Raw genomic sequence first — 24,933 nt, forward strand, 5'->3', positions numbered from 1 at the left:
ACTTTGACTACCTGATGCGGAGAACAGACTCACTGGAAAAGATCCTGATGCTGGGAAAGATTAGGGGCAGGAGGGGAAGGGGATGACAGAGGATGAGATGGTTGGATGGCATCACTTGACTCAATGGACATGAGTTTGAGCAAACTCAGGGAGATAGTGAAGGACAGGGAAGCCTGGCAGGCTGCAGTCCACAGGGTCGCAAAGAGTCAGATGTGACTTAGCGACTGAACAACTACCACAAAGGTCAAATGTCTGTCTTGTCCTATTATGTTCAGGATAAATGACACCCACGTGACTTCTCATGTGGTGTGATTTCTCACGTGGTGTCAACCTTGATAACTCTCTGGGCTATTTAACAAAATAAAGTTTTAGATAGAATTCTCTACATATTAAAAGTTACCAAGAGACTATCCAAAGATAGTAGATACACAGATGCTTAAAATCACAGTATTTTGAAGCACCCAAAAGGCTTGTTCATTGCTATCAATCTTATCAGATCCAACAACTCTTTTTTATAATATTTGTATTTTTTCCTTTACTGTTCTGAAATAAAATTTGTCAATGGTATAATTTACCTGTATGCATAATTATAGAAAAATCAATATAGTGTTCTAATTTTAAAAATACAGGGAGAATAAAAGGAAAGCGATTTATAACATAATAAATATTTTGATATATAAACGCTCAGGTCTGACTATTCCACAAGCCACAGTGAAGTGGGCAGATACCTCTGTGAAGATACCTCCACACCTATGTGACAAATCTGCATGAATGACAGACACAAATGTAGACTGAATAGAAGACTCAAGAACAATTGGCAGCATTGTCACTGATGAGCTGATTTTCCAAAAGGGTGAACAACCCTTGGGAAATGTCCAAAGCAAACAAAATACCACTGCCATCAATTTTCATGGTGGTTTCATTCCTGGAAAAAATTACTGCTTATTAAAAACATGCAAAAATATTGTGTCTTTAAATGTAAAATGGAGCTAGGCTCAGATAATCATATCCAGGTTTTTCACCTAGATGAATGCCTGCAAGAAACACTGGAGAGCTGTGTGGGAGAGAGAACAATGCTTGACTGTGTGAGTGTCCTGTACATTGCAGGACATGGGCCCTCCCTGAACCCCACATATTAAATACCAGTGGTGCCCCCCCAAGCAAGGAGGGTAGGCAGAAACACTCCTTGAGTTACAAGATAAAATTTCCAAAATACAGAGACCAAGTACCAAGTCAAATTACCACTGATATAGTTTAAGACCAATCAATTCATTGCTCAGCTAGAGGCTGGGTTCATAGCCAGCTTATGAGGGCAAAACTTTGCCTGGGATTCAGGTTTGTGCTCCTATTCAGCATGATCTGGTGCTTGTGGGGCTTTCAATAGTCCCCATGGTAACAGCTGGATTGATGCTGATTGATCAAATCATGCAATTCACATCACAGACACATAAACACACTTACAAAAGTATGCACACACACATACACACACAAACACACATATATATAACACAACCACTACAATCACTACTACAGCTAAATTCTGCAACAAGCCTTTCAAAAATTTTCCATTAAATCTAAGAAAAAACTCATATCCCTACACTAGCCTAGAAGGTCCTAGACAACTTGACCCTCATTTGCTATTCAGCTTTTTTCAAACTATATATTCCCTTGTATACTATCTTTCTATCATGTTGGTTTTCTCCCAGTTACTGGCAAGAGTTACCTCCTTTCTGACTCAGGGACTTGGCAAAGACTACTTCTGGGTTCTCCTGCTCATTGCCTGGCAAACTCCTACTTACTCTGCATAGCTTAACTCAAAAAGTCACTTCCTCAGAAAGCTTTTCCCTGAGTCTCCTTATTTGATGTTCTCATATCACCTCTATTTCTTGAACACACACTTACCAGAGCTTAAGGTTAAGTGTTTGTGAGATTCTGTGTTTGATATCTGATGCCCCTACTCAGGTTTTACTCATTAATAAACCCCAGCACCCACCATAGTGCTTGGAACACAGTAGGTTCTAAACATTTGCTGAATCTATGAACGGATGAGAAATTGCATTAGCTATCCACAATGACTTCCAGGCTGGCTGGAAGGCAGACATAATAGGGCAAAGAAGATCATTGGTTTTCATGATGATCAGCAGCGACAGAACCTTGGTTCTGCATTGCTGTAAAGAGAGTGTGTGTGCCTGCTCAGTTGCTCAGTTATGTCTGACTCTTTGTGACCCCATGGGCTATAGCCCACCGGGCTCCTCTGTCCATGCAATTTCCCAGCCAAGAACACTGGAGTGGATGGCAATTTCCTACTCCAGGGGATCGTCCTGACCGAGGGGTCAAACCCGTGTCTCCTGTGCTTCTAGCAGTGGCAGGCAGGTTCTTTACCACTGCGCCACTCAAGTGAGAGGAATGCTATTTGAGACAGCTTGTTTTGGCATAACCGTTTCAATGGATTTTGTTTGAAAAGAACACGGTGGAATAGAGGATGCTGGAGAGCACCTTGCTGTTTGGATGGCTCAAGGTTCCTGCACCTATTTGGAGCTGGCTTCCCTGCTGCAAGGGACTGGAGGTTTAAGCAACAGCTTGGTGAACATCCACTGTATACGACTCAATTCTATAAGCGTTTCCACTTCACCCTTGCCTTGCTTAACACCAATACCACCTTATCTCTGAGAAGTCCTTGATATTGTGCCCTTTAAAGTGCAAATTTTGTTTCATTCCTTCCCCAAATTTCATTAATTTGGCACATCTGCACATCACTAGGGCCATTATTCATTAATGTTTTCTTTGAACACATCGCACTCTGACACAGATGCAGATGTTAGCTTCATCATAAACACTAATATGCATGAACTCCTGTATTTCCTAGGTTTATTATATTGATGCGGGAAAGACTGCTCTTCTTCTTAATAGTGTTGCTGTGGGAGAGGTACACCAAGGCAAAACTTCCTTACTGTCCTAAATTTGCTAAGAATACTGAAGCACAGAGAGGATCACCAATTTGCTCAAGGTCACAGAGCTATTGGAGGTGACAGAACTGGGATTCAGAGTATCCAGCTCTTGGTCCTGTCATGGGCTGTCCCTGCTACAGTGCCTCAAGTCATTCGTAACTGAGCTCTGCACGCACACCAGGCGCTCTGTGCACTGTGAACTCCTATGGGGCCAATGGTAACTCCCCAAAGCAAACTCTTCTGGAAGATGTTTTCCCCTTGACTGTGCTATACGCAGTGCATGGTGCTGGTTTCTCATGGCTAACGTTTTTTATCTGCCTCTTCCCAATTTGTAATTTTCTGACTCATCTGTGAGCAAGTCTCATTTACAAGTGTGTATCCTTGTTTACGTTACTAAGATGTTCACAGTTTTGATGACGGAGGCTATCTGACACACTCACAGAGACAGGTAAACTTCCTCCTGGGAGGTAGAGTGAGTTTTCCATGTGGGTGTCAAATTCATTCACGATGGTTGTTTTTTGAGAGCACCCACAGTACTACCATCCCAGTGTTGAGGGAACCCTTCAGTGAGGCCAAAGGGCTGCTCCCTTCTTGATTCTGGAAGCCATTGGTTTCTGGAAGATTCTCTACCCTCCTATCAGCATATGATGGTGGGCTGGTTTCTGAATGAATGATTACACAGAGTTGTTGATCTGTTCTTAAATCCAGTCCCTAACCTAGAATTTCCAGATGTACAAGCTGGATTTAGAAAAGGCAGAGGAACCAGAGATCAAATTGCCAACTTTTGCTGGATCATAGAAAAAGCAAGGGAATTCCAAAAAAATAAAAATCTACTTCGGCGTCCTTGACTATGCTAAAGCCTTTGACTGCATGGATCACAACAAACTATGGAATATTCTTAAAGAGAATGGGAATACCAGACTACCTTACCTGCTTCCTGAGAAACCTGTATGCAGAATAAGAAGCAACAGTTAGAATTGGATATGGAACAACAGACTGGTTCCAAATAGGAAAAAGAGTACATCAAGGCTGTATATTGTCACTCTGCTTATTTAACTTATATGGAGAGTACATCATGTGGAATGCCAGGCTAGATGAATCACAAGCTGGAATCAAGACTGCTGGAAGAAATAACAAATCTCAGATATGCAGATGATACCACTTTAATGGCAGAAAGTGAAGAGGAACTAAGGAGCCTTTTGACAGTGAAAGAGGAGAGTGAAAGAGCGGATTTAAAACTCAGCATTCAAAAAATGAAGATGATGGCATCCGGTCCTATCACTTCATGGCAAATAGATGGGGAAAATGTGGACAGTATCAGATTTCATTTTCTTGGGCTCCGAAATCAATGCAGACAGTGACTGCAGCCATGAAATTAAAAGATGCTTGTTCCTTGGAAGAACAGATAAATGTCAATCCTAGACAGCATTTTAAAAAGCAGAGATATCACTTTGCTGACAAAGGTCTGTATAGTTAAAGCTATGGTTTTTCCAGTTGTCATGTGTGGATGTGAGAGGTGGACCATAAAGAAGAGTGAGCGCCGAAGAATTGATGCTTTGGAACTGGGGTGTTGGAGAAGACTCTTGAGAGTCCCTTGGACTGCAAGGAGATCCAGCCAGTCAGTCCTAAAGGAAATCAGTCCTGAATATTCATTGGAAGGACTGATGCTGAAGCTGAAGCTCCAATACTTTGGCTACCTGATGCAAAAAACAGACTCACTGGAAAAGATCCTGATTCTGGGAAAGATTGAGAGCAGGAGGAGAACAGGTCGACAGAGGATGACATGGTTGGATGGCATTAGTGACTCAATGGACATGAGTTTCAGCAAACTCAGGGAGATAGTGATAGAAAAAGAAGCCTAGCATGCTCCAGTTCATGGGGTCGCAAAAGGTCGGACATGACTTAGCAACTGAACAACAAGCTAGAATTAAATCACACATTCAAATCCAGGATTTCCACCAAAATGTATTATACAAACTTGAGCTGCTTTGCATCTTAAACTCCAGTCACACAGGCATTCTTTCTGATTCTAGTTAAATACAACTGGATCATTCCTGCCACACCATGGCTTTTGTCGTTTCTGCTCCCTCTGTTTGGAATGTTCTTTCCCTAGTTCTTGCCACCTGGGTTTTCATCATTCATATTTCAGTATAAACATCTCTTCAAGGTCTTTCCCATTCTATGCAAAATTGAATCCTTACCCCAGTGACTCCATGACCTTCTCTTTACGGAACCTATTACTATTCCCAAAGTATTTATTTGTTTACTGTCTACCTCTCACCTGCCCTCAGGAGAACATAATTCCCATTAAGGGAAAGATAAAACCTCTCTTGTGCACCATTTTCTCTCCAGGGCCAAGTAGGGCACTTGATAAGTAGTTTCTAGGTAAATAAATGCATAACTATGGTCCAGTCAGTGGAGTGAGGTGTGGAGGAGAAAGGAGAGCTGTGGAATCAGATGGAAGCAGCCTTCTGTTACAATGTAGAGATGAGAGCACTGACTCAGGAGTTAGACAGGCCTGGGTTCCAATTCTGCCTCCACCAACCTGGCTGTGCCCTGTAAGGAATTTACTTAATCTCTACTCTTTTTGTACACTGACAGTGTATCAGCATTCAGCAGGTTTCAGAATATCCTGAGCCTGGTCCAGTGCCAGCCATCGTAACAGGATCTCAGCAAATGTTAATTGACTTCCCTTTGCCTAGAAACGCCAGAAGAAACCCATGAATTTCATGACACAGCCTTTGTAATACACTTGACAGCTAATAAAGAACTCAGGCATCCTTATATTTGGTACAATCTGCTTAAGTGCAGTTGCTGTACATTTTTCAAAGAGCAGTGACATGTTCGACACTTGGTTATCTCGTGTAGACTCCTGACAGGTTGTATAATCTTAAATTCACTGAAAAGAATCTCATCTTTTAGTGCCTGGCCTGTTTGATGGAGGTGTCCCCGCCCTGTATATTCAAGTACTCGCTATATGATAGAACCGCATACACCATACACAGTTCCTCTGGCTGTTGAACGCTATGTTCCTCAGGTGACATCCTTGACTTTGAAGTACTTGTCAGCAACTGGCTTTCCTGGAGCAGTACTGTAACCACTCAATTCACAGTGGCATTTTATTTAGAAAGCCTTTGTTCAGAATATTAAAAAGGGCATGCCACAGACTCCATTCCTTTGCTTCAAGGACTGTGATTTTGTAAAGCTGGATCCTGTGGTCTACTCAGGAGAGAATCACTGGCTGCAGCAAATATTTTAAAATGGCTTTGGATCTGGTCCCATGGTGTTAAGTCGGCCAGTAGCTGTACCTACTGAGTCTGCTCACGGGGAGTGTGCTTCTCCTTCCTGCTTCATCTCAGATGATGAGCTGCACTAGTTGGACGGGACAATTTCACAGGACTTCCAAGGTCACTCAGGCAACTTTCTCTAGTCATGCAGGATGTTGCTTTCCTATTAAAAAACCACTGGCATCTCTCAAATACAAACTTGGGAAGTTTTGAAGTTTGTTAGTCTCTAGCTGGATCAGCAAAATATTTAGTAAATTGTGAATCACAGGTAAGGCTTCTGGGTTTTCCTCATACTTCATTGCAGTGGTAGCTAGATTTATTCCATTCAAAACTGGTCCCCAAGAACAGGAGACGGGGCCTTTCTAAAAGTGGCTTATCATGTTGACTACTCTGACACCATAATTGCATGATGTCCCAACTTGGTCTTTGGTCTGAAGATCAAATGAGTGAGCAGAGTGCGGAGAGATGTTGAGAAACTCTGTAAGGGATGGCAGATGGGGGCCTAAAACACTATGTTCCTGGCATCAGGTTGTAAGGACCTGGGATCTTCTCAGATCTGTCCTTGAGGACTTTGCAGATGTTGGTGGCAACTAGCTACCTTGTGCCATTTTTCTTCGAGAAGCAACAATAAAAAAAATGAATTTTGGATTCTGATAGACAAGGTTTTCTCAGCCTCAGCACTACTGACATTTTAGGTTGGATGATTTTTTTTGGTTAGGAGGCTGTCCTGTGTAGTAGCATCCCTGGCCTCTACCACTAGATGCCAGTAGCATCTTTTGAGTTGTGATACACAAAGACACTTCTAAGCAGTGCTAAATGTCCCCTGGGGTGAGAGTGGGGGTGGCGGTGAAATTGTTCCTGGTTGAGAACCAGCGGGGTAGGCTTAACGGTGGGAGATTCTGTGGTCACAAGAAAACTTCTCTGAGGCTCTTCTAGCTTCTGTTGACTTTCCTGGGGCTTTCTGAACCTTGAGTTTCCTGGGAAGTAGACTTTTAATGGACCTGAAGATAAACGAAGGATGAACTAAAGGAGAAGATGAGAGAGGGTGGTACCTGAAAGCATACTCCTTTTCTCTCTCTTCCTTCCTCTCTTTTGTACCTGTTAATCCTCTCACAGGGAGAGCCAGGTTGTAGATGAGAAGAAACCTGACCGAAATGGAGAAGCTAGAGTGGGGAACTCCAGCACCTGCAGCCTGAACTAGGGGAGCCTGAAGCTGTTTAGAACTTCAAGCAGTCCTGGTATTTAAATTCAGGCATCAGCAATTTATTGCAGACAGCATAGAAGACTGTTTTTGGAGGCAAGCCGGGCATCTGCCAGGGCCCTTGGCAAAACTGCAAGGTAGGCATAGCTGTTTTTGCCACCACCTCTCTTTCTGAATGTCCCCACACCCATCTCACTTTCTCTGCTCTCCAGGCACAGAGTCGCCTCACGAAGCTTTCTGTCTGCTCAAAGTCTGCCTTTCCCGCTGGAGCCACCAGTTTCATTACCTGCCCCCATTTTAACTTTTCCTCCCCTGAATGCTGATTTCAGCTACTTGGGGTGGAGGGCAGTTAAGATGAAAGATTCAAATATTTTACACCAAGAGGAGAAGAGTCAGTAGATTCAATCTATTCAGGGGATGATGTTTTGACTCTTCAGAACTTGCTACTTGTTTTTTAAAACACATTTTGGAACAAAAGGTTTTTCTATGGCTCATCTAACTTCCCTGAAATGGGTATCAGGGCTGTGTATTTTCCAACCACAATATCACCACTTGACATTCACAACGTGCAAATTCCATAAATTGGAGCTTTAACTTAGAAACGAGCTCCACACAAGGTAAACTGGGCATTTCCCATCAGAAAAGATTCAAATTTCTTGGCCTAACATACAAAGGCTTCACAACCTGCCTTTCTAACCTCTTCTCCATTCACTCACTCAAATATGGTGGAAAAGATGCACACAAATCGTGGGGCTTTCACCCTCTCAAAATGCATATAGTCCAGTGGGGAGATACACATAAGAAAGAAGAAGAAACCGATGTGGTGCATACATTAACCCGGGGCAGGTAGAGGAGGCTTGGGAGCACCTGTGGGGGCACTAACCCTGACTGACCGGTCCAGGGAGGGAGGCTCACTGCTCTGCCGTCTCCATGTATGCCTTGTCCTCTCTCTCGAGCTGTGTGCACAATGGTCCCTCTGTCTAGAATGCCCTCTTAGGATCTGTCTGGGAAACTCTTAATACCCTTTATGATCCGGCTTAACTGTTACCTCCAGGAGAATTTCTCTGGCTGTACTTTGCCCGCCCTTGTTTTTTCTCTGCTTCACCATGTCCTGCTCACTCCTGCCCACCCTCAAATGAAAGTATTTTCTTTCCTTGGAGCCAAGTCTTTAAACATCATCTCTATGGAAATATGCATTGATTTGTTTACTTGTCAGTCATCCCCATTAGACATTTTTCAAAGCCAAGGCAATAATGTATGTCTCTTTTTAATCCCCAGTTCCTAGCACAATGTCTGGCACACAGAGTCGCTCAGTAAATGTCACTGAATGAACGAACCTATTCTAACTAGAATCTGGAAAATGTGATAGCAGGGTGTCTGCTTTATTCCTTTTTATATTACATTGTGACAATGACATCCTGCTATCACATAATGATGACCCAGATTAAGAAATAGCCCCGTCTAGTTTTAACTTATCAGTGGATGTTATCTACTTGAACTGAGTGTGTCATCATGGCAAAGACTCAAAATTCTGCATCCGACCTTAAGATATTGGGGTCTTCTGCGAAGCATGTCCTCATCTTAACTTCAGGCCTGATATTCTAGATACCAAATGTCTAGCTGAATGCCAAGCAATTCAGTCAAACGTCACTTGCCAGACAGAGTCTGAAATCTAACGGCAGGAAGCTATACGCTCCACTGGACAGTATCTTGTAAAAAATCTTGAGCACCTTTCTTCCCCCCTTCCCCCTTCCTTACTGAGGCTGCAGGTTTATCTTGTCACATTTGAGAAAAAACAATTAACATGTGAATCTTGCTGGGACTGTCTGCTAATAGTTAACCTGTGTGGAGGTCAGTCTATTTTTCAGTTGTTGTTAATAAACATCAGTTAAAATCTTGCCACGTTATCAGACGGGATGTGCTTTGCTCTGCTTTGAGTAGAAATCAGCCATCTGCCTGGGTGTGTTTGGTCAGAACACTACGCCTGTGGAAAGGGCCGTTGTTACGGGATGCATGGCAACCACCTGCAGTGTGGCACAGGGCAGAGTTGGCAGGGGTTTCTGCTCCGGCCTCATCCAGTCCCACCACTAGGCTCACACAGCTCTGTCTTCCTTCCTCAGGGGCCCTCAGCAACAAACGGCCTGACCACCCTCCTGCCCTTCCTCCCTTTCTTCTGGTCTTGCTCCCTCCGTCCTCTCTTCTGCTATCCAACATTCTATCTCTGCATAGAATCTAGAATGATGGCTTGTTCAATAAATATTTCTTAAATGTGGCTGTAATTCTCTTCTTGAATACAAATTCAGCTATATTGCAGGAAGTTAACAACTCTAGGATCCCAGCTGAGTTCACTTTCTGTGTGTGTGTTTGAAATACGAATCCATGATCACTACATTTAATTCACCCAAATTTTACATTCTTTTTAAATAAATGTAACTCTTCTTCATTCTCTCAATTGAAAAAAATTCAAATTCCATTATGTATCATTGAAATCTTCTTTTAAAAACTGTAAAGCAGAGAACAACCTTACTCTCTTTCTAGTTCTTACATTAAGGGGTTTATTTCATGCATCAACTATTTTCTGAGCTTTTTTTTTTTTGTCCCAGACACAGTTTGAGATGCTGACGTTACAGCAGGAAAGAAGGCAGATGTATTCCTGGCTCTCATGAGCTGGTGTTCCAAAGGACTTTCATATACTAGAACTGTGCTGTCCAGTAGGGTAGCAATTAGCAATACACAGCCCTTTAAACTAAAACTTCCTTCACACTGGTCACATTTCAAGGGCCCACTAGCCACATGTGATGAAAAGTGCAGGTCTATATCAGTTCCATTATCACAGAAGATTCTAGGACAGGGCTAGTCTAGAAGAACTTGTAAGACCTACTACCATGCTGAGAGCTTGGGAAATCCCACAGCAATATTGTGAGATGATTTATTATGACATATAAATTATTATGATTATCATGATCCGTTCACACACAATCCTCCCTTTGAAACACAGAGATTACAGCTAGCATGCCTGGCACCAACAAGTTTGTTTTTCTTTGGGGCATCCTGTTTTTCCTTACAAGATGGTTAAATCAATGTGGGGGATAGCATTCCGAAATACTCACTCATTTTTCCTGCTTGTCTTGCAAGCAGGTATTGGCTCTGAATCAGGGAAGGAGCGGTTGCAAGGCACAACCCAGAGACAGCCTTCAAGCCTCTGGCTGCTTTTGTGGTTCAGATGTATAAGCTCTCTGCACTTTAAAGCATTTGTATTATACGTGTATGTATATGTATGCATGCTGAGTTGCTTCAGTCATGTCTGACTCTTTGCAACCCTATCGACTGTAGCCTGTCAGGATACTCTGTCCATGGGATTCTCTAGGCAAGAAGACTGGAGTAGGTTGCCTTGCCCTTTTACAATATGTATATGTAATGTATATGTATATAACAGAATGGGCAACAGAAAGGAGAATCAGGGGAACAGGTGAAAGTGTTCTGGCAGGAGCGAGACTGGAAGGGAAAGGAGAGAAATGTGTGTCTATGCACACATGTGAGGCTGTTTCAGAGTAGATGCCCGTTTGCAAGTGCTTTGTAGGTTCAGGCCGCATGGTCTTCCTGGCAGCTCAGTTGCGGTAGCAGAGTCCCAGGGGGAGAAAGTGTCTAGGATTTGAGACTGTGGGAAGACCTCAAAAGTCAACTAGATTTGCATAGTGATGAGTATAATGGATATTTTAGCAGCAAACTGTGTGGACATGTGTAGATGGTGACTCAAAACTATATAGCCTGACCCACCCCAACATTAATCTACCTCAAGGAAAGTAAAGAGGGGTGACCCTGAGGTCATAATTTCCCCCTAGTGTAAGAGGGTAGGTATGTAAAATAGAAAGAAGCAGAATTATAATAAAAATATAGTTGAATTTTCTAGCAGCATCTGCATCTGTGGCCTAGGAGCCATACCCACTCCTTGGGCACTAGAATAATTTGTCTCCAACACAATCTTGGAAACTTGAGCAATGGTCACTCTTGAGACTAGATCTCATCATCCTCATCTGCCTCTTATGCTACCAAGCTCTAGTCTCCAGAGCTTCAATCTGAAAAAATTATTCTCACAACCAGGTCTTACCCACGATCTCTATTTTTTGCAATGCAAACTCTTCCCCTTAACTATCCTGCCTTATGCTATTGTCTCATACGATGTTGGGCTTCCTGCCCACTGAATTTTCCTATTTCTCCCTTTTCCCAGAGCTTTCTGGAAAACCCTTACCACTGAACACAGACTCCTATGCTTTCTTATACCACATTTTCTTGCCTTAGCTAAAATTCTTTTGCAGGAAGACACCACCTCCCTGTAACCTTCTCAAATGGAAATCACACATTTCTGCTCATCTGCCAGTAAGGTTCCTGTAAGTCTTGTCTGCATTCTCACTGATACTCTGCCTCTTCTAAACCACTGTTTTTCATTCTTGTGCAAAAAGCCCTTTCTTCCTTGAGTTTCAGGTTATCCTGCTCAAAGTCTTCCTGTCTACTCCATCTTGTGGCATTAGTATGGACACGTCCATACCTGCAGTGACAAACACAGAAGCAGCTAGCGTCACTGTGTAGGACCTAAGTTCCAGTGTATCCTGGAACCCACTCTTATAGCTGCTCTTGGACTTTATCGTTATCCTAAATGTCCCACCTTAGTACCAGTGTACCATTCTCTGGCCACAGCATCTTACTGTCACTCCTCTGAGGAACCTCAGTTCTCAGAATACTTGGTATTCAGGCTAGAAGTCTAGTCCTTCGATTACGCTTTTTAATTCGAAAATACTTACCAACATTGTACCTTTATTTTCTTCACCCTCCACCTTAGCGTTCATAATGCATAACTTTAAGAACCCTTGCAAGCTGTTTCAAAATCCCTAGGCCCCTTTATTTTTGCTATATTGGTACAACAAAACTTCAATCTTGACTTAATCCAGCTACTTGTTTTTCCTGATCTGGGCTGCTGGGTTTTGACTGAGAAAACAGACAACTGAACTATGCAAAGAGGTGGCCCTAAGCGATTCTTTGATAGGTACTAAGTCAGTGACTTTCCCTAGGGGTGATTACAAAACAATACTTTTTCTTTGCCAAGCCTCACTTCATTGACACCCTTCCCCCCATATATATAAAACACTTCTCTTCCTCCCTTTCCCTGGTAAATGCTTTGTCTTGCTACTCATTTACTCTTAAATCACTTTAATTGATTTTTGCACTCCCCATTGAAATGAAAATTCTCTAGCCAAAGTCACCAGTGATTTCCTAAATGTCTAATTGAATGGACTTTTAAACACCCACTTAACTGTGCTCTTCTCTTGCACTGACTCCCCCATTCTCAGTGTTCATGCTCTGGCCTTCTCTACTTGTGCTGCTTGGAAAGTTTACTCGCTTCCGTGGCTTTGACAGGTCAGTATATTCTTGATCCCCAAATCTGTATCTCCAATCCAGCTCTTTCTACTTAGCTCCAGAGTTCTACATACAAGAGTCTTCTTCATGATTTTCCTCACATTGCCATGGAAACTTCAAGCTCCATCTAACCCCAAGTAAACAGATCCCCTTCCCCCCAGAGGTCCTCTATCTCAGGATGTGACAGCACTGGTTAGACTAAGCTGGAATGCTTGGAGTGAACTTCAACTCCTCCATCTTAAATTCCATCCACTTCCTGCACTACCACCTTCTGCACCATCTGACTGTGTCCTGGTGCTTCTGAATTTACCTTCCTGAAGTTTCCTGCTGCCCATCTTCTCCATCCCAACTGCTACTTTATTACCTAAGGTCCTCCCGGGTCCCATCTCCATCCCTTTTATGGCCCCTTTTTTGCTTGATAGCTTCAACTAAAACTTGTATCAGAGCATGGTACTACCCTGAGCATGGGGGACAACTCCTCTAAAATCTACGGTCCTGTCTCTTTTCAGACCCATCTGTCCTGTTTCCTGCCTCCTGCCTCTCACCCTGCAGTCAGCCATATTAAACTACCTGCTGAGCCTGGAACTTTCCATGCTAAGTCTCAGTTTGGAATGTCATTCTTCTCCTTCACACCCCCCTGCTCCCATCTGCCTAGCAAATAGCAATATTTCAGGGCTCAGTCCAAACCCTTCCCACTCTGCCAGGGTTCCTCTATTGTGCCCCTCCTTTCCCCTCAGGAAGAACTGGCTACTTGCTGTCTGGGGCTCCATCCCCATGTATATTGACCACGTCAGTCTGCCCTTCCTGGACTGCAAACTCCTTGAGGACAATGTCTCTGTCACATGCATCGCTGTATCTAGATGTTCAGTTCACAGAAGGAATAAAATAAATATCCTCTGAATGGATTCAATGGATTCCATTGGATGAAGAACGAACAAATTAAAAATGGAGCCTGAGCTGTGAGCAAAGGCTAAAATCAGTCTGATGACAGTGGAACAAATGCTGGTCATAATGTGAACCAAATTACATCACAATGGCCTATCTGCAGGTAGTTCTGCTGTTTGTAAGGCTGCTGAGCCTCAGTTTGTATTAGTAAACATGTTGGGTGGGGAGTCTCTGGAGTATAAGATGACTTTCAGGGACAGAAAACGGGGGTGGTGCCTCATATTGGCTTACTTCCTTAGCAATTTGCAAAAACAAAACCCAGCAAAACAATTGCCCCCTTTCCCAAAAGTTGGCTTTGGCTCAGGTTTGTCTTTTCCGAAATATTTCTTTGGTCAGGCAACACTCCCCATGCTATAGCTGTCAGGCATTAGTGTGCTCTGAATTCATTAGTGAAGGTCAGTCCCGAATACCAAACAGATGCATAGCCCCGAGTTTCCAGAACTGGAGTGAAACTTTTAACCACAGCCACCCTCTCTGTTCTCGCTGTTCTAAGCTTCACCGCAGCAGGCGTACTTTAGAGACTGGCCTTGTGCTATCCTAATTTCTGCACCTGAAATGAGCAACAAATAACTTGAGACAGAAAAGTAATACAGGAGAATGTTTGAACTGTACATACAGGTACACGCTCCTTGTTCCATGACAAAAGCAACACTTTAAGTCCAGTCAACATCACACAGACCACAGGCCTACAGAGGTTTGTTTGTGTTTAATAGTAAATAAATAAATGAGCAAAACCAAATCAAAACGACAGCACAAAAATCCCTCCTACTCCAGATAAGCTATTAATTTCAGATGGAAAGGCCTTAGGCAATAAAAGAAAAAAAAAGTGATCTATGCACTAAGTAGGTTGGATAGTTAATTTAGGGTGACTGCTGCTGCTAAGTCACTTCAGTCGTGTCCGACTCTGTGTGACCCCATAGGCGGCAGCCCACTAGGCTCCCCCGTCCCTGGTGACTAGAAACGAGCAAATAATTAGTTGTCATGGTAGAAAGTAAGTTTTGGACATCCTGCTTTCACATTACCAACCAAACTTGTGAAAATACTCAGAGAGACAGAAAGAAGGACTAAATTTAGATGCTGATTTAATGCATTCAAGAGCATGATTCATTTTCCCCCTGCCCTGGTATAGCCTGGAGAATCTGAGTGTACAGCAGGCAACACAAGGATGCCCTGTAAATAAAGGGAAGTCTCATTCATTCAGAGACTTGAGGAAGCCAGAGACACCCCATTTTCTCTGCCAAGAAATGTGTATCTCCAAGCACCTCACACACCAAAACGTAGAACTAGATTTCTCAGATGGCTAGAATCTGTCTAATTTTAGCTTTGCCCAGCCTTGGAATGAATGTGCTGAAAATTTATTCTGTACCTCCTCTTCTCTTAAGTGGCTTTTTCCCCTCAGGCTCCAGTGGGATCCTGACCAGCTCTCAGAAGCCATGCAACAGGGTTCATTTGATGAGAGGCCCAGAAGGATGCCATCATTCAGTAGCAACACTTTTAGCAACCAAATTCCCTCATGGTAGCCCTTAGATTGGGTCTTAGAGAGCTAGTATATATAACATAGACACCTGAGATGCTTTGGGGCTATTCAAAAAAAAAAAAAAAAAAAAAAAAAACAACCAGGAACCAACCAGTCAGACAATGACGGCAAGTGCAACCCCCATCAGTTAATCAGCGTGTTTGGCAAAGCTGTCTAGACAGAGCAGATTGTCACTCTCCTTTCCTGAGTTTTATTATCTGCTGTTTCCAATCATGTTTTAACACTCACTTCTGCTCTCAACACCAAAGCAAATGTTTCAGCAGCTACACTAAAGATAAATTGAGATTAAGGCTGGACTATCATTTGTGTTCATCCAACCTGGCTCAGAGGTGAAAATTTACACTCTTTTTTGTTTTTTTCCTCTTTTTCCTTTTAGTCTTTGAGCACATTTGGAAAGTAACCTTAGAAGTTTCATTCTAGCTTTTTTTGGCCTTACTGATATTCTCTGGGTTTAGGACAAACTATAAGAAAAAAAATGAAATGTATTTTAAAAATCTATAGTTGGTTAACACTGTTTCCCAGAAGTGAGGGCATTTAAAGTTGTCCTCCCTTCTGAGGTGTGGGACAGATGTTAATAACCTCCCCGCCACCCCGCGGCCCCCATTATACAACCACATATAATATATTCATTCCAATTAAGAAAGATTATTTCTGCAATATGAAATGGCTTCAGCACTTTTGCAGCTAAAAACAAAGAGTTAGATATGGAGCGCGTGCATTATGTTACAAATGAGTCCCTCTGAGAAGGTGTGCAAGAATGAGCAGGGCTTGGAGAGGCGCCCCCACGGCACGTCCACAGGATGGGGCTGGTGGACCCTGGCAGTCTAGGTGGATATGAGACCCAATTAGCCTGAACACATGCTTCACAAACCAACCTGCACACGGCACAGAAAAGAGGCAAGACACCGCAGGGCAGCATAAACGATTTGTACCTTTCTCAAACAGCTTGGTACCGAGTCTCCTGGGCAGTTCTGAATGACAGGGCGGGGCTGTCACCCAATCTCCCTTGGGCCCACTCAGTGCCACAACATGGAAATCAAATCATTTAGAAGACAGGGATATTCAATGACACAGGGCCAATTTAATGACAGATTTGGGGGCAGCCTTCTATACCCATTTGAGAAAGGACAAATACTGTTTAGCACTGTAGACAATAAGCTGGCTGATTCAGCTTAGAACAGTGGCTACTACTGCAGCCAATTTCAGAGCACCAAAACGGAAGGTCAGTGGTTGGGGCAAGGGAGTCATGAAGGGTGCATCCATCCAAGGCTGGGTTGGCTGCACACTGGGGTATGTAGGAAATGGGGCAGAAATTTATTCTCACACACATAGGGCATCACAGGTCTACTCAACAATGTGGTACATCTGTTTCCATACTTCACTCACACAAAACACCACACTTCCACCTCCAGGGTTTTTGCAAGTTCTAAACTACAATCAGCCCTTCTTTAAAATAACAATAATAGATCCTCTGATTCAGCCAAATGGTGGTGTTTGTTGCACTAGGCTGCGTTCATAGTACAACATCAATAAATGGCCACTTGTAGACGGACGGACAGAATCCCACTCATAAAGCACACCTACACCTCCCTCTTTCTCCCATCCCCAAATGTCACATTGTCAACAGACCTATGGGGGCTTAATCTCATAGGGGAAGAAAGGAGAGATAGGAAAAGCAAAATAATGTAAGTGGAAAAGCAAATCGTTGGGGAAAAATAGTACAGTTAATTGCTGAGAAGAATGATCACAGGTGGGCTTTCGAGTGTCATGTTGCCTTCAGGGACCATTTGAAAGAATGAATTCAAAAGCGTTTTCCCCCGTCCCTAGAAAGCTGTCTTGGTGAAGGCTGCACATTGTCAAAGATATTCTAACTGGGAGATGGAGTTAGAATTTTTGCTCAGTGAGCTGGCTAAGTCTCATGAAATGGGTATTTGTTCCAATTAGGTGTTTCAAAAAAACTCTTCTTGCCTCAGATAACTCATTTTGAGAAGAAAAGAGTATTTGTTCAAAACTCATCAGGGAAAATGACAGACTAGTGCGTTCTGCGGCTGTTGTACACAGACTCTTCACAGGCCTGTAGGACTCACGCTTTGCGGTCATTCGTCCTTATTTCCCTAGTCCTAGTCCTACCTAAAACTGGCAGGGGTGGGTGTTGGGTGATGCCGACTAGTTTTTGCTCCTGTTCTTAATAAGCTATACTGTCTAGATATATAACTCTACTCCGTGTCCACAGTCCAGAGCTCAGATGGTTGGCCTGTCAGCAAAAAATGTTAGAAAAATGTTAATTCAACAATGGTGGAAGGATGTTATTTCTAGAGCTAAACTCCTCAGGGAAAATGAGAAATGGTTGCTCCTGGGATTCAACTGCTCCACAATGAAAGATATTTCTTTTCTGAAGCTTTCTTCCCAAATAATTTCCCAATGCTTGGTGTGCCCTGACATTTGGTCCAAATAAAATGCTGGAACAGACTCATAGGATACAGCTATCTTCAAACTCAGTACAAGAAGGGTGTTTATTACAGAGAATCAGCATCTATTAGGGCATGAAGCATCAGGGGCCTGCTGGCACTCACTCCCTACAATGAGTCACTTCATGATATACTTTTTTTTTTTTTTTTTTTTTGGGCATTTATAAGCAAGCAACTACATTTATAACCTAAGGCACTTTCCATACTTCCAGGCAATGAATACTAGCTTCTTTTGAGTCTCAATAGCACATAATTTAAGACAGTGGGAAAAGGAACTGGAGAATAGTTTCCAGTGCAAGGAAAACACCACGCAGCTGTTTGCCCTCACTCTTGAATTCTGATGGCGAAATTGAGAATTGTTTATTTGTCCTGAAGTCAAACTCAAGGAATTTATTTTTTAAAGGCTAGAATAGGGATGGGGAGTAATGATATAATATACTTTTAATATTGAAATATTCAACACATGGCCCCAGGATTTTGAATCCCCAAGGAATTTAGATCTTTTAAAATGGTCCATTCTTGGTCAAATTTGGCACACCAGATGTCACAGGAAGGACATACCTGAAAAAACATCTGAGGACTACTTTGCTAAAATTGTATATTCACCTTCTATAATTGTTTTTTTACCTCCAAGATAGCAAGCTAGGAATCAGTCCTCTATCTTGAGCCATTTATTGAGAACAAACAAATGAACTTGGAAAAGATATGACCCAATTAAAGTTAAATACCTGACTTTGGTGTATGAGAATCATAAACTTGCTTACGGTCTATCTGGTCCGCAAACACTTCCCCATAAATCATCCAATAGGGCATGTAGAAGATGTTCTTGGCCAGTTTCCATGATGGCTCCTCATTGGGAAAGAGAATGGCTTGCCTGGCGACCCCAAAACTCATGAGCACCACCAGCATGATGATGACAAAGTACATCATGTCTATCATCTGGAAGCAGGGGGAAGCAGAGGGAGAAACAAATGAAAACCAGAATGATTGAGTATTCCTGTGATGCTGACACTGACGGAAAACTTGGTTCACTTTTGAGACTGCTGATAAGGGATGTTGAGATAGGGAGCTGTGATCAGGTAACCACTTGGTCTGCTGAAACCAATGTCCAACAACTCTTAACAGTTACTAAGAAAATCATTTAAAAAGAAAAAGCACAGGTACAAGGGGACCCCTTCATCTTCCATTGTTTTCTGTGGGACTTAGCCATGACTAGGCATGAGAGTCATATGACACAGAAGCTTGAGCCTATGAATGTAGTACTAACATTTTTTCTGCTCCTGGGAAAGACAAATGTCCTTGCTGGGTCTCTTTCTTCTTAGCAAAGTTGGAACTGGGACAGTTGAACTATTTTGACAACTATTGCCATGCTGTAAATTCTCCAAATTCTGAAAGGCTTATCAAGAGCTGAAAAGCCCAAGAGAATAATTATTTGTAAACAAGACTCAGACAACCCAAATATCCATCTTAAACTGCCTTACTCTTGTGGCCCCACCTCATTGCACAGTTTTCTACCAGAAGCCAGTCTCTCAGAGAACCACTCTTTCTGCGTTTTCTTCTGCATTGTATCCTATCAGTTACGGAGGCTGTTTTTTTTTTTTTTTTTTTTTTTTAGAAATTAGAATCAGGTAGCCTAATGGCCTATTTCTGTGCTTGCTGTTGAAATGCTGGATTTTCATCTTGACAGGTTCATAAAATTCTTGACTTATACTTGACTCCATTCAAGTACAATGCTATCTCTTGTTCCTCTTTCTTTCTTTTTTGCTTGTTTTCATGATACATGTTATCTGGGATCTGTTTCTCATATGCCAAATTACTTTCCTGTTATCACCAAAAATAGATGAGGATGCAATAACTATTATTTTGCCTGGCCAGAATCCATTGCCTCCTTCTTTCAGAAACAGTTTTTTTTGTTTTTCCCACCCATTTTGGCCCTAAAGATAGGTGTCTTTTCCAGGCTGGGTTAATCATGGTAACTTGCTGTCTGACAACAGTGACACAAGACAGGCCAACCAGAATCTTTCTTTGGATTTTTTTTAACTGAACTGGGGAGAGAAGCTCCCTTGCTCTCTCTGTAATAAAGTGAATTCAGAGTGTCTAAGGCTGTTTCCCACTAGGGAAACAGATCTGAGTGAATAAAGCAGGTATTCCAGGGAAGGAGACTGGGTTGTGATGGTGGTTCGGGGCCTGGGTGCAGTAGCTTCCATCATGCCCTGCTGTAAATCAAGTCATCCCTCCTGGGTTTAAGTTAGTAGGAGATTGGTTTCTATCCCTTGCATAAAACCACCTACTAGAAAAGACTGTCTTCTCTTGGATATCAAATTTCCTGAAGGAATGCCCATCCACAAAGAAAGACCGATGATAATTTTATCAGTGGCAATGAAGGCTTTAAATTAGTTTTAAATTTCATTTTGCAAGGATACATTCCATGGTGCCAGTTACTGGAATTAAAACATTACAGACTTCCTGTAGGCCTCAGGACACTAGGGGCTCGATACATTTTAGGTTAATTAATCAACTTGCAAGGCAACTTCAAAATCTCTCAAGTACTGTCTGACTTTGAAATTAAATATATCAAAATTTGATGTTCATTCATATCTGTTCACTGTCCTTAAAAATATATGCTATTCTTTTCACAACTTAGTAGCCTCAGAACTCTCTTAAAATGAGAGTCAGCAGTTTTATAGGAAACGTGGGTCCGTTTCTCATCCCCTCTCTCTCTTATCTTGCAAAATTCTTTCATCATTTATTTATAAAAAGTTATATTAATGAAAAAGCACAAAGGGGTCCTTTCTGTTATATTTATTTAGACTGATTAAAAGGTGGGTGGGGAAAGGAAGGTGTTTCCTTATGAGATTTAGGACCTAGTTTGATCCAAGAAAATTCAGCCAGTAAATACAGCAACTGTTCTAATCTAATTTCTCAGGACTGTTTCCATTCAGCTTGATCGTAATACCTATTCAAAGGGTCAAAACAATCAAACAAACACTGTTCCCAAACACTCAACTTCACATATTTCAAAGGCGTCATAACTTCGTATAAATACTGGTATCTGCTGAACTGCAGAAACAAGATATTGTCAGAACTGGGTCTGGCTTCTGCTTTTAAACAAAAATTGTCCAATTGGTTCAATATGAAGAGTGCTGATTGTCTCTCATTCTTTTAAACATCCTTCAGTTGGGTTGTATCAGTTCAGTTCAGTTGCTCAGTCGTGTCCGACTCTTTGAGACCCCATGAATTGCAGCACGCCAGGCCTCCCTGTCCATCACCAACTCCTGGAGTTCACTCAGACTCACGTTTATCGAGTCAGTGATGCCATCCAGCCATCTCATCCTCTGTCGTCCCCTTCTCCTCCTGCCCTCAATCCCTCCCAGCATCAGAGTCTTTTCCAATGAGTCAACTCTTCGCATGAGGTGGCCAAAGTACTGGAGTACTGGAGCATATACTGCAGCGGTTAAGCGTGTGTCCTCAGGTGTCAGAATACCTGAGTTCTTGCCTTGGCTCTGCTAGCAAAAACAACTAGGTGATCTTGGGCATGTTGTTTGGTCTTGGTTTTCTTTTAATTTGTAAAGTAGGGATAATAATCATAACAGTAATGACGCATTTTTTTTCCTAAGGATTAAATGATATAAGGTGTGAAACAATATGAGTAGTTCTCGGTAAAAATTAATGTATTATTATTATTATTAGAATTGAAAAAAGGTCACACTGTGGAGTGAAAGAGGAGTTTGAAACCTTTGTTTCTTGCCCAGTTTTAGTCTGTTCGAATGTGAGATAAATAAACTAAAGCCTATTTGATGGGGTTGTAATGATTGACATGTCTGACATGGTGTTTGGTGCATAGTAAATGATACCTATTTACGTTGTTTTTATCCATGTTACATAAGTGGTATAACTTAGTACTAGGCTTAGAGAACCATTGAGAAGTGGAATATGAAGGAAAAGAGGTTAGAATTCTATTAAGTGATTCTAGAGGGGAAGATCAGTTGGAAACATACTTAACCAGTATTGAGTCTAAGTACCTTAGCTGCCTTCAGTTGTGCCTGGACCAGGTAAGTTACTTCACTGTTTAATATTAAATAGGGGCTTTTGGAATAATCACATCTAGGCATATTTTGTTAAGCTTCCACTCTGGCAGTCCACCTGGCTCACTGATAATTCTATAGGCATAGTTTACCTATCTTCTGGATCAATGGCTCAATTACTGAACTAATTATCTTAAAAGCCATAGAAAGACAACAAAGTCCCCAAATATACTCATTTTCTACTTATGAATGATATCACTAACTAGTTAAGAATAAGTTAGAATGTAGAAAAGTGCAGTACATCTCTCTTGCTCACTCCACGGTAAGGTTTCATTCTTATCAAAACTGGGGAAATAATTATGCCATTATTAAAAAGACAGAGATGAATTAAAATAGACGTGGGGCATTAGAGTTGACTTTACTTATTTCAATTATTTAAATGTGACCCAACCTCTTAAAAGTAACACGCCTGGTTTGAGTCCTTCCTAACTTTATTTACTGAAATAAGGTAATGATCAATTAGGAAAAACAACCCATCAGATAATGTATTTGCATAACACAGTGGTTCTCAACAGAAGGCAACTTGCTCTGCAGGGAACATACAGCAATATCTGGAAATGTTGTTGTTGCTATATGTGTGTGTGTGCATACACATATCACTGACACCCAGTGGGTAGAGGCCAAGGTTGCTGCTAAACACCCTATGATGCACAGGACAGCCCACCCCACCCCACCCCCAACAAAGAATTCTCTAGTCCGAAGTAGCAATAGTGTCAAGGTTGAGAAAACGTGGCTTAATTTTGCAGCTGTTCTTCACTTCCATTGGGTACATTTGAAAACATATTGGACAGTCTCATAGAACCTTTTCCCCTCTGTCCAGAAAATTCATACATCTACACATTGTTATATATAAATTGTGTGAAGAACTAACAGATCCTGTCTCCTAACTCTCTCCCATAGACTAGGTGGAGATTCTGCTTTTAGATGTGGAAATTTTCACCACCATCTCAAATTCAATACTAAAGTACAATGATATAAGAGGTAATGTTATATAATAAGATACAGATTTGTTTTCTAATCAAAAATCTCTCAAACGAACTGGGATTCAGTTTTGGGTAAGTAACTCAAGCTTTTTTTTTTTTTATTGGAGGTTAATTAACTCAAGCTTACTGAATTCATTAATGATCCTCCAATTAAAAAATAAATAAGCTGCCCACTTCAGTATTCTTGGCCTTCCCTTGTGGCTCAGCTGGTAAAGAATCTGCCTGCAATGTGGCAGACCTGGGTTCGATCCCTGGGTTGGGAAGATACCCTGGAGAAAGGAAAGGTTACCCATTCCAGTATCCTTGCCTGGAGAATTCCACGGACTGCGTAGTCAATGCAGTTACAAAGAGCTGGACACAACTGAGTGACTTTTGCTTTCACTACTGAATTCAAGTTTTTCCACTACAGAATGGGCTTTGTGATGTTCTCTCTAAACAATGCTGGTATTAAAAACACCAAGCTTTTGTTCAAAAGGATTAGAAATGGAGCAAATAAGTATTCTCAGTTTTTTCCATTGTACTTTAACAATGATAAAAGATACAGTTTATCAACTTCCTACTGTGAATCAGATACAGTTGGCCACTTAACATGTGTTATTTCTAATTATCACTGCAACCTTATGAGATTTGCATTTATTATTACTACTTGGAAATGAGCAAACTGCATCTCCAAGAGTTGTTAAATAAATTGCTCAAGGTCTCATAACCCTTTCCTTTTAGATTCAAATTCTCCCTCTCTATGTATGAGGTGTATGGTTTAACTGATAAAAGCACCTAGTTTCTGAGCATCAGGCTCTGATTCCTCCTCTTCTGATTTTGGAGAGGGAGCTGATTTACTGGTGCAGTTTCAGATTCACACCGATGCTGTCCTGTGAGTGCTCAGCCTTTATGGAGAACGTCTAGAAATTAGTGTATGTATGGTCCAGGGATACTGGAACAAGTCCAAAGCCATAAGTAGGGAAGCATATTAGCTTGGCACTTGGGGTTCTTTTCTTTTCTTTTTTTTAAAAAAAGAATAAGTAGGAATATCATTCTGGAACCTAGTTTTTAACACATCATTTCCCAGTAATGTAACAAAACACATGATATATTGACAGAACTTAATGTTCAACTCAAACGCAATATAATTCATCTCATCTTAAATAAACTGGCTTTTCTTCCATCTGTGTACAGTGAAGACATTTTTTCTAGAACTTCATTAAGAAAAAAGAAATCTGTTAAACATTGAGAGTGGATATCCATATCTTCTCCAATATCCAGCTAAAATGTAACCTCCACAGGAAGCCTTCTCTGATCAACCTTTTATGTCCCTGTGGCATTTTATACACATCTCTGTTATAGCATTCTCACACCCTATGGTAGTCACCACTCGCTCTCATCATTTATCTCACTGAATGAGGATCTTTATATACTCAATTCCCACTCAGGTGCCCGGCACAAAATAGAAGATGTTTATTTGTCAGTAAGCTGAGTGAGTGAGAGTGAATTCTCCAGTTATGTATATAGATGAAGTCAAACTTCTGAACACGTGAAAGGAATTAAAAAATAAAACACCTCCAGGGCCATCTCAGCCAGTGATGGCAGGCCCAAATGAATGATTTCCCTCTTCCTATGATAAGCACTCCTCCTCTGAGAACTTATAACATGGAATCAGAGGACTTTGCTTACCATTTTTCCAATCATCATCACATATGGGCCTAAATACTTGTTCACGCCGAAGATGTCTAATAGGCGAATGTACCAATAAATGATGTTCACACAATAGATGACCCTCCCATCACTCCTGAAGGGTTGGTCTTGGAGACGAAGAATCATTCCGACAGAGAACAGAAGGATGGCAATGAGGTCTGTGACATTCCAGTACTCTTGCAGCCACACCTTCACTTTTTGTAGCAACTTTCCTGGCTCTGACATCAAAATCTAAAAGTCAGGAGAGAGAGTGAGGTTAGGCTTGATTTCTGTCTATATTTTCAGCCCAGTTGGAAAGTGCTTGGTCTGTGAGCTGACATTAGTAGCTTTTTTTTGTCTACCTGTATCTATTCAAGAGGCTCTGGATGACCTAAGCTT

General features: G+C 41.7%; 1 protein-coding gene across 11 annotated transcripts in view; it reads right to left on the minus strand.

The window, feature by feature from the left end:
• Positions 1 to 24,933, minus strand: part of TRPM3 (transient receptor potential cation channel subfamily M member 3) — a 608,518-nt gene that overhangs the window by 47,119 nt on the left and 536,466 nt on the right. For all 11 annotated transcript variants that reach the window (XM_005683743.3, XM_005683729.3, XM_005683725.3 and 8 more), the window contains 2 exons: positions 24,535 to 24,786; positions 18,563 to 18,737 (listed from right to left, as the gene is read on the minus strand). In XM_005683743.3, the coding sequence (XP_005683800.2) occupies positions 18,563 to 18,737; positions 24,535 to 24,786 (427 nt within the window). The remainder of the gene's footprint in view (positions 1 to 18,562; positions 18,738 to 24,534; positions 24,787 to 24,933) is intronic.

This window comes from Capra hircus, chromosome 8 (genome assembly GCF_001704415.2).
Source record: "Capra hircus breed San Clemente chromosome 8, ASM170441v1, whole genome shotgun sequence".
NCBI classification, from domain to species: domain Eukaryota; kingdom Metazoa; phylum Chordata; class Mammalia; order Artiodactyla; family Bovidae; genus Capra; species Capra hircus.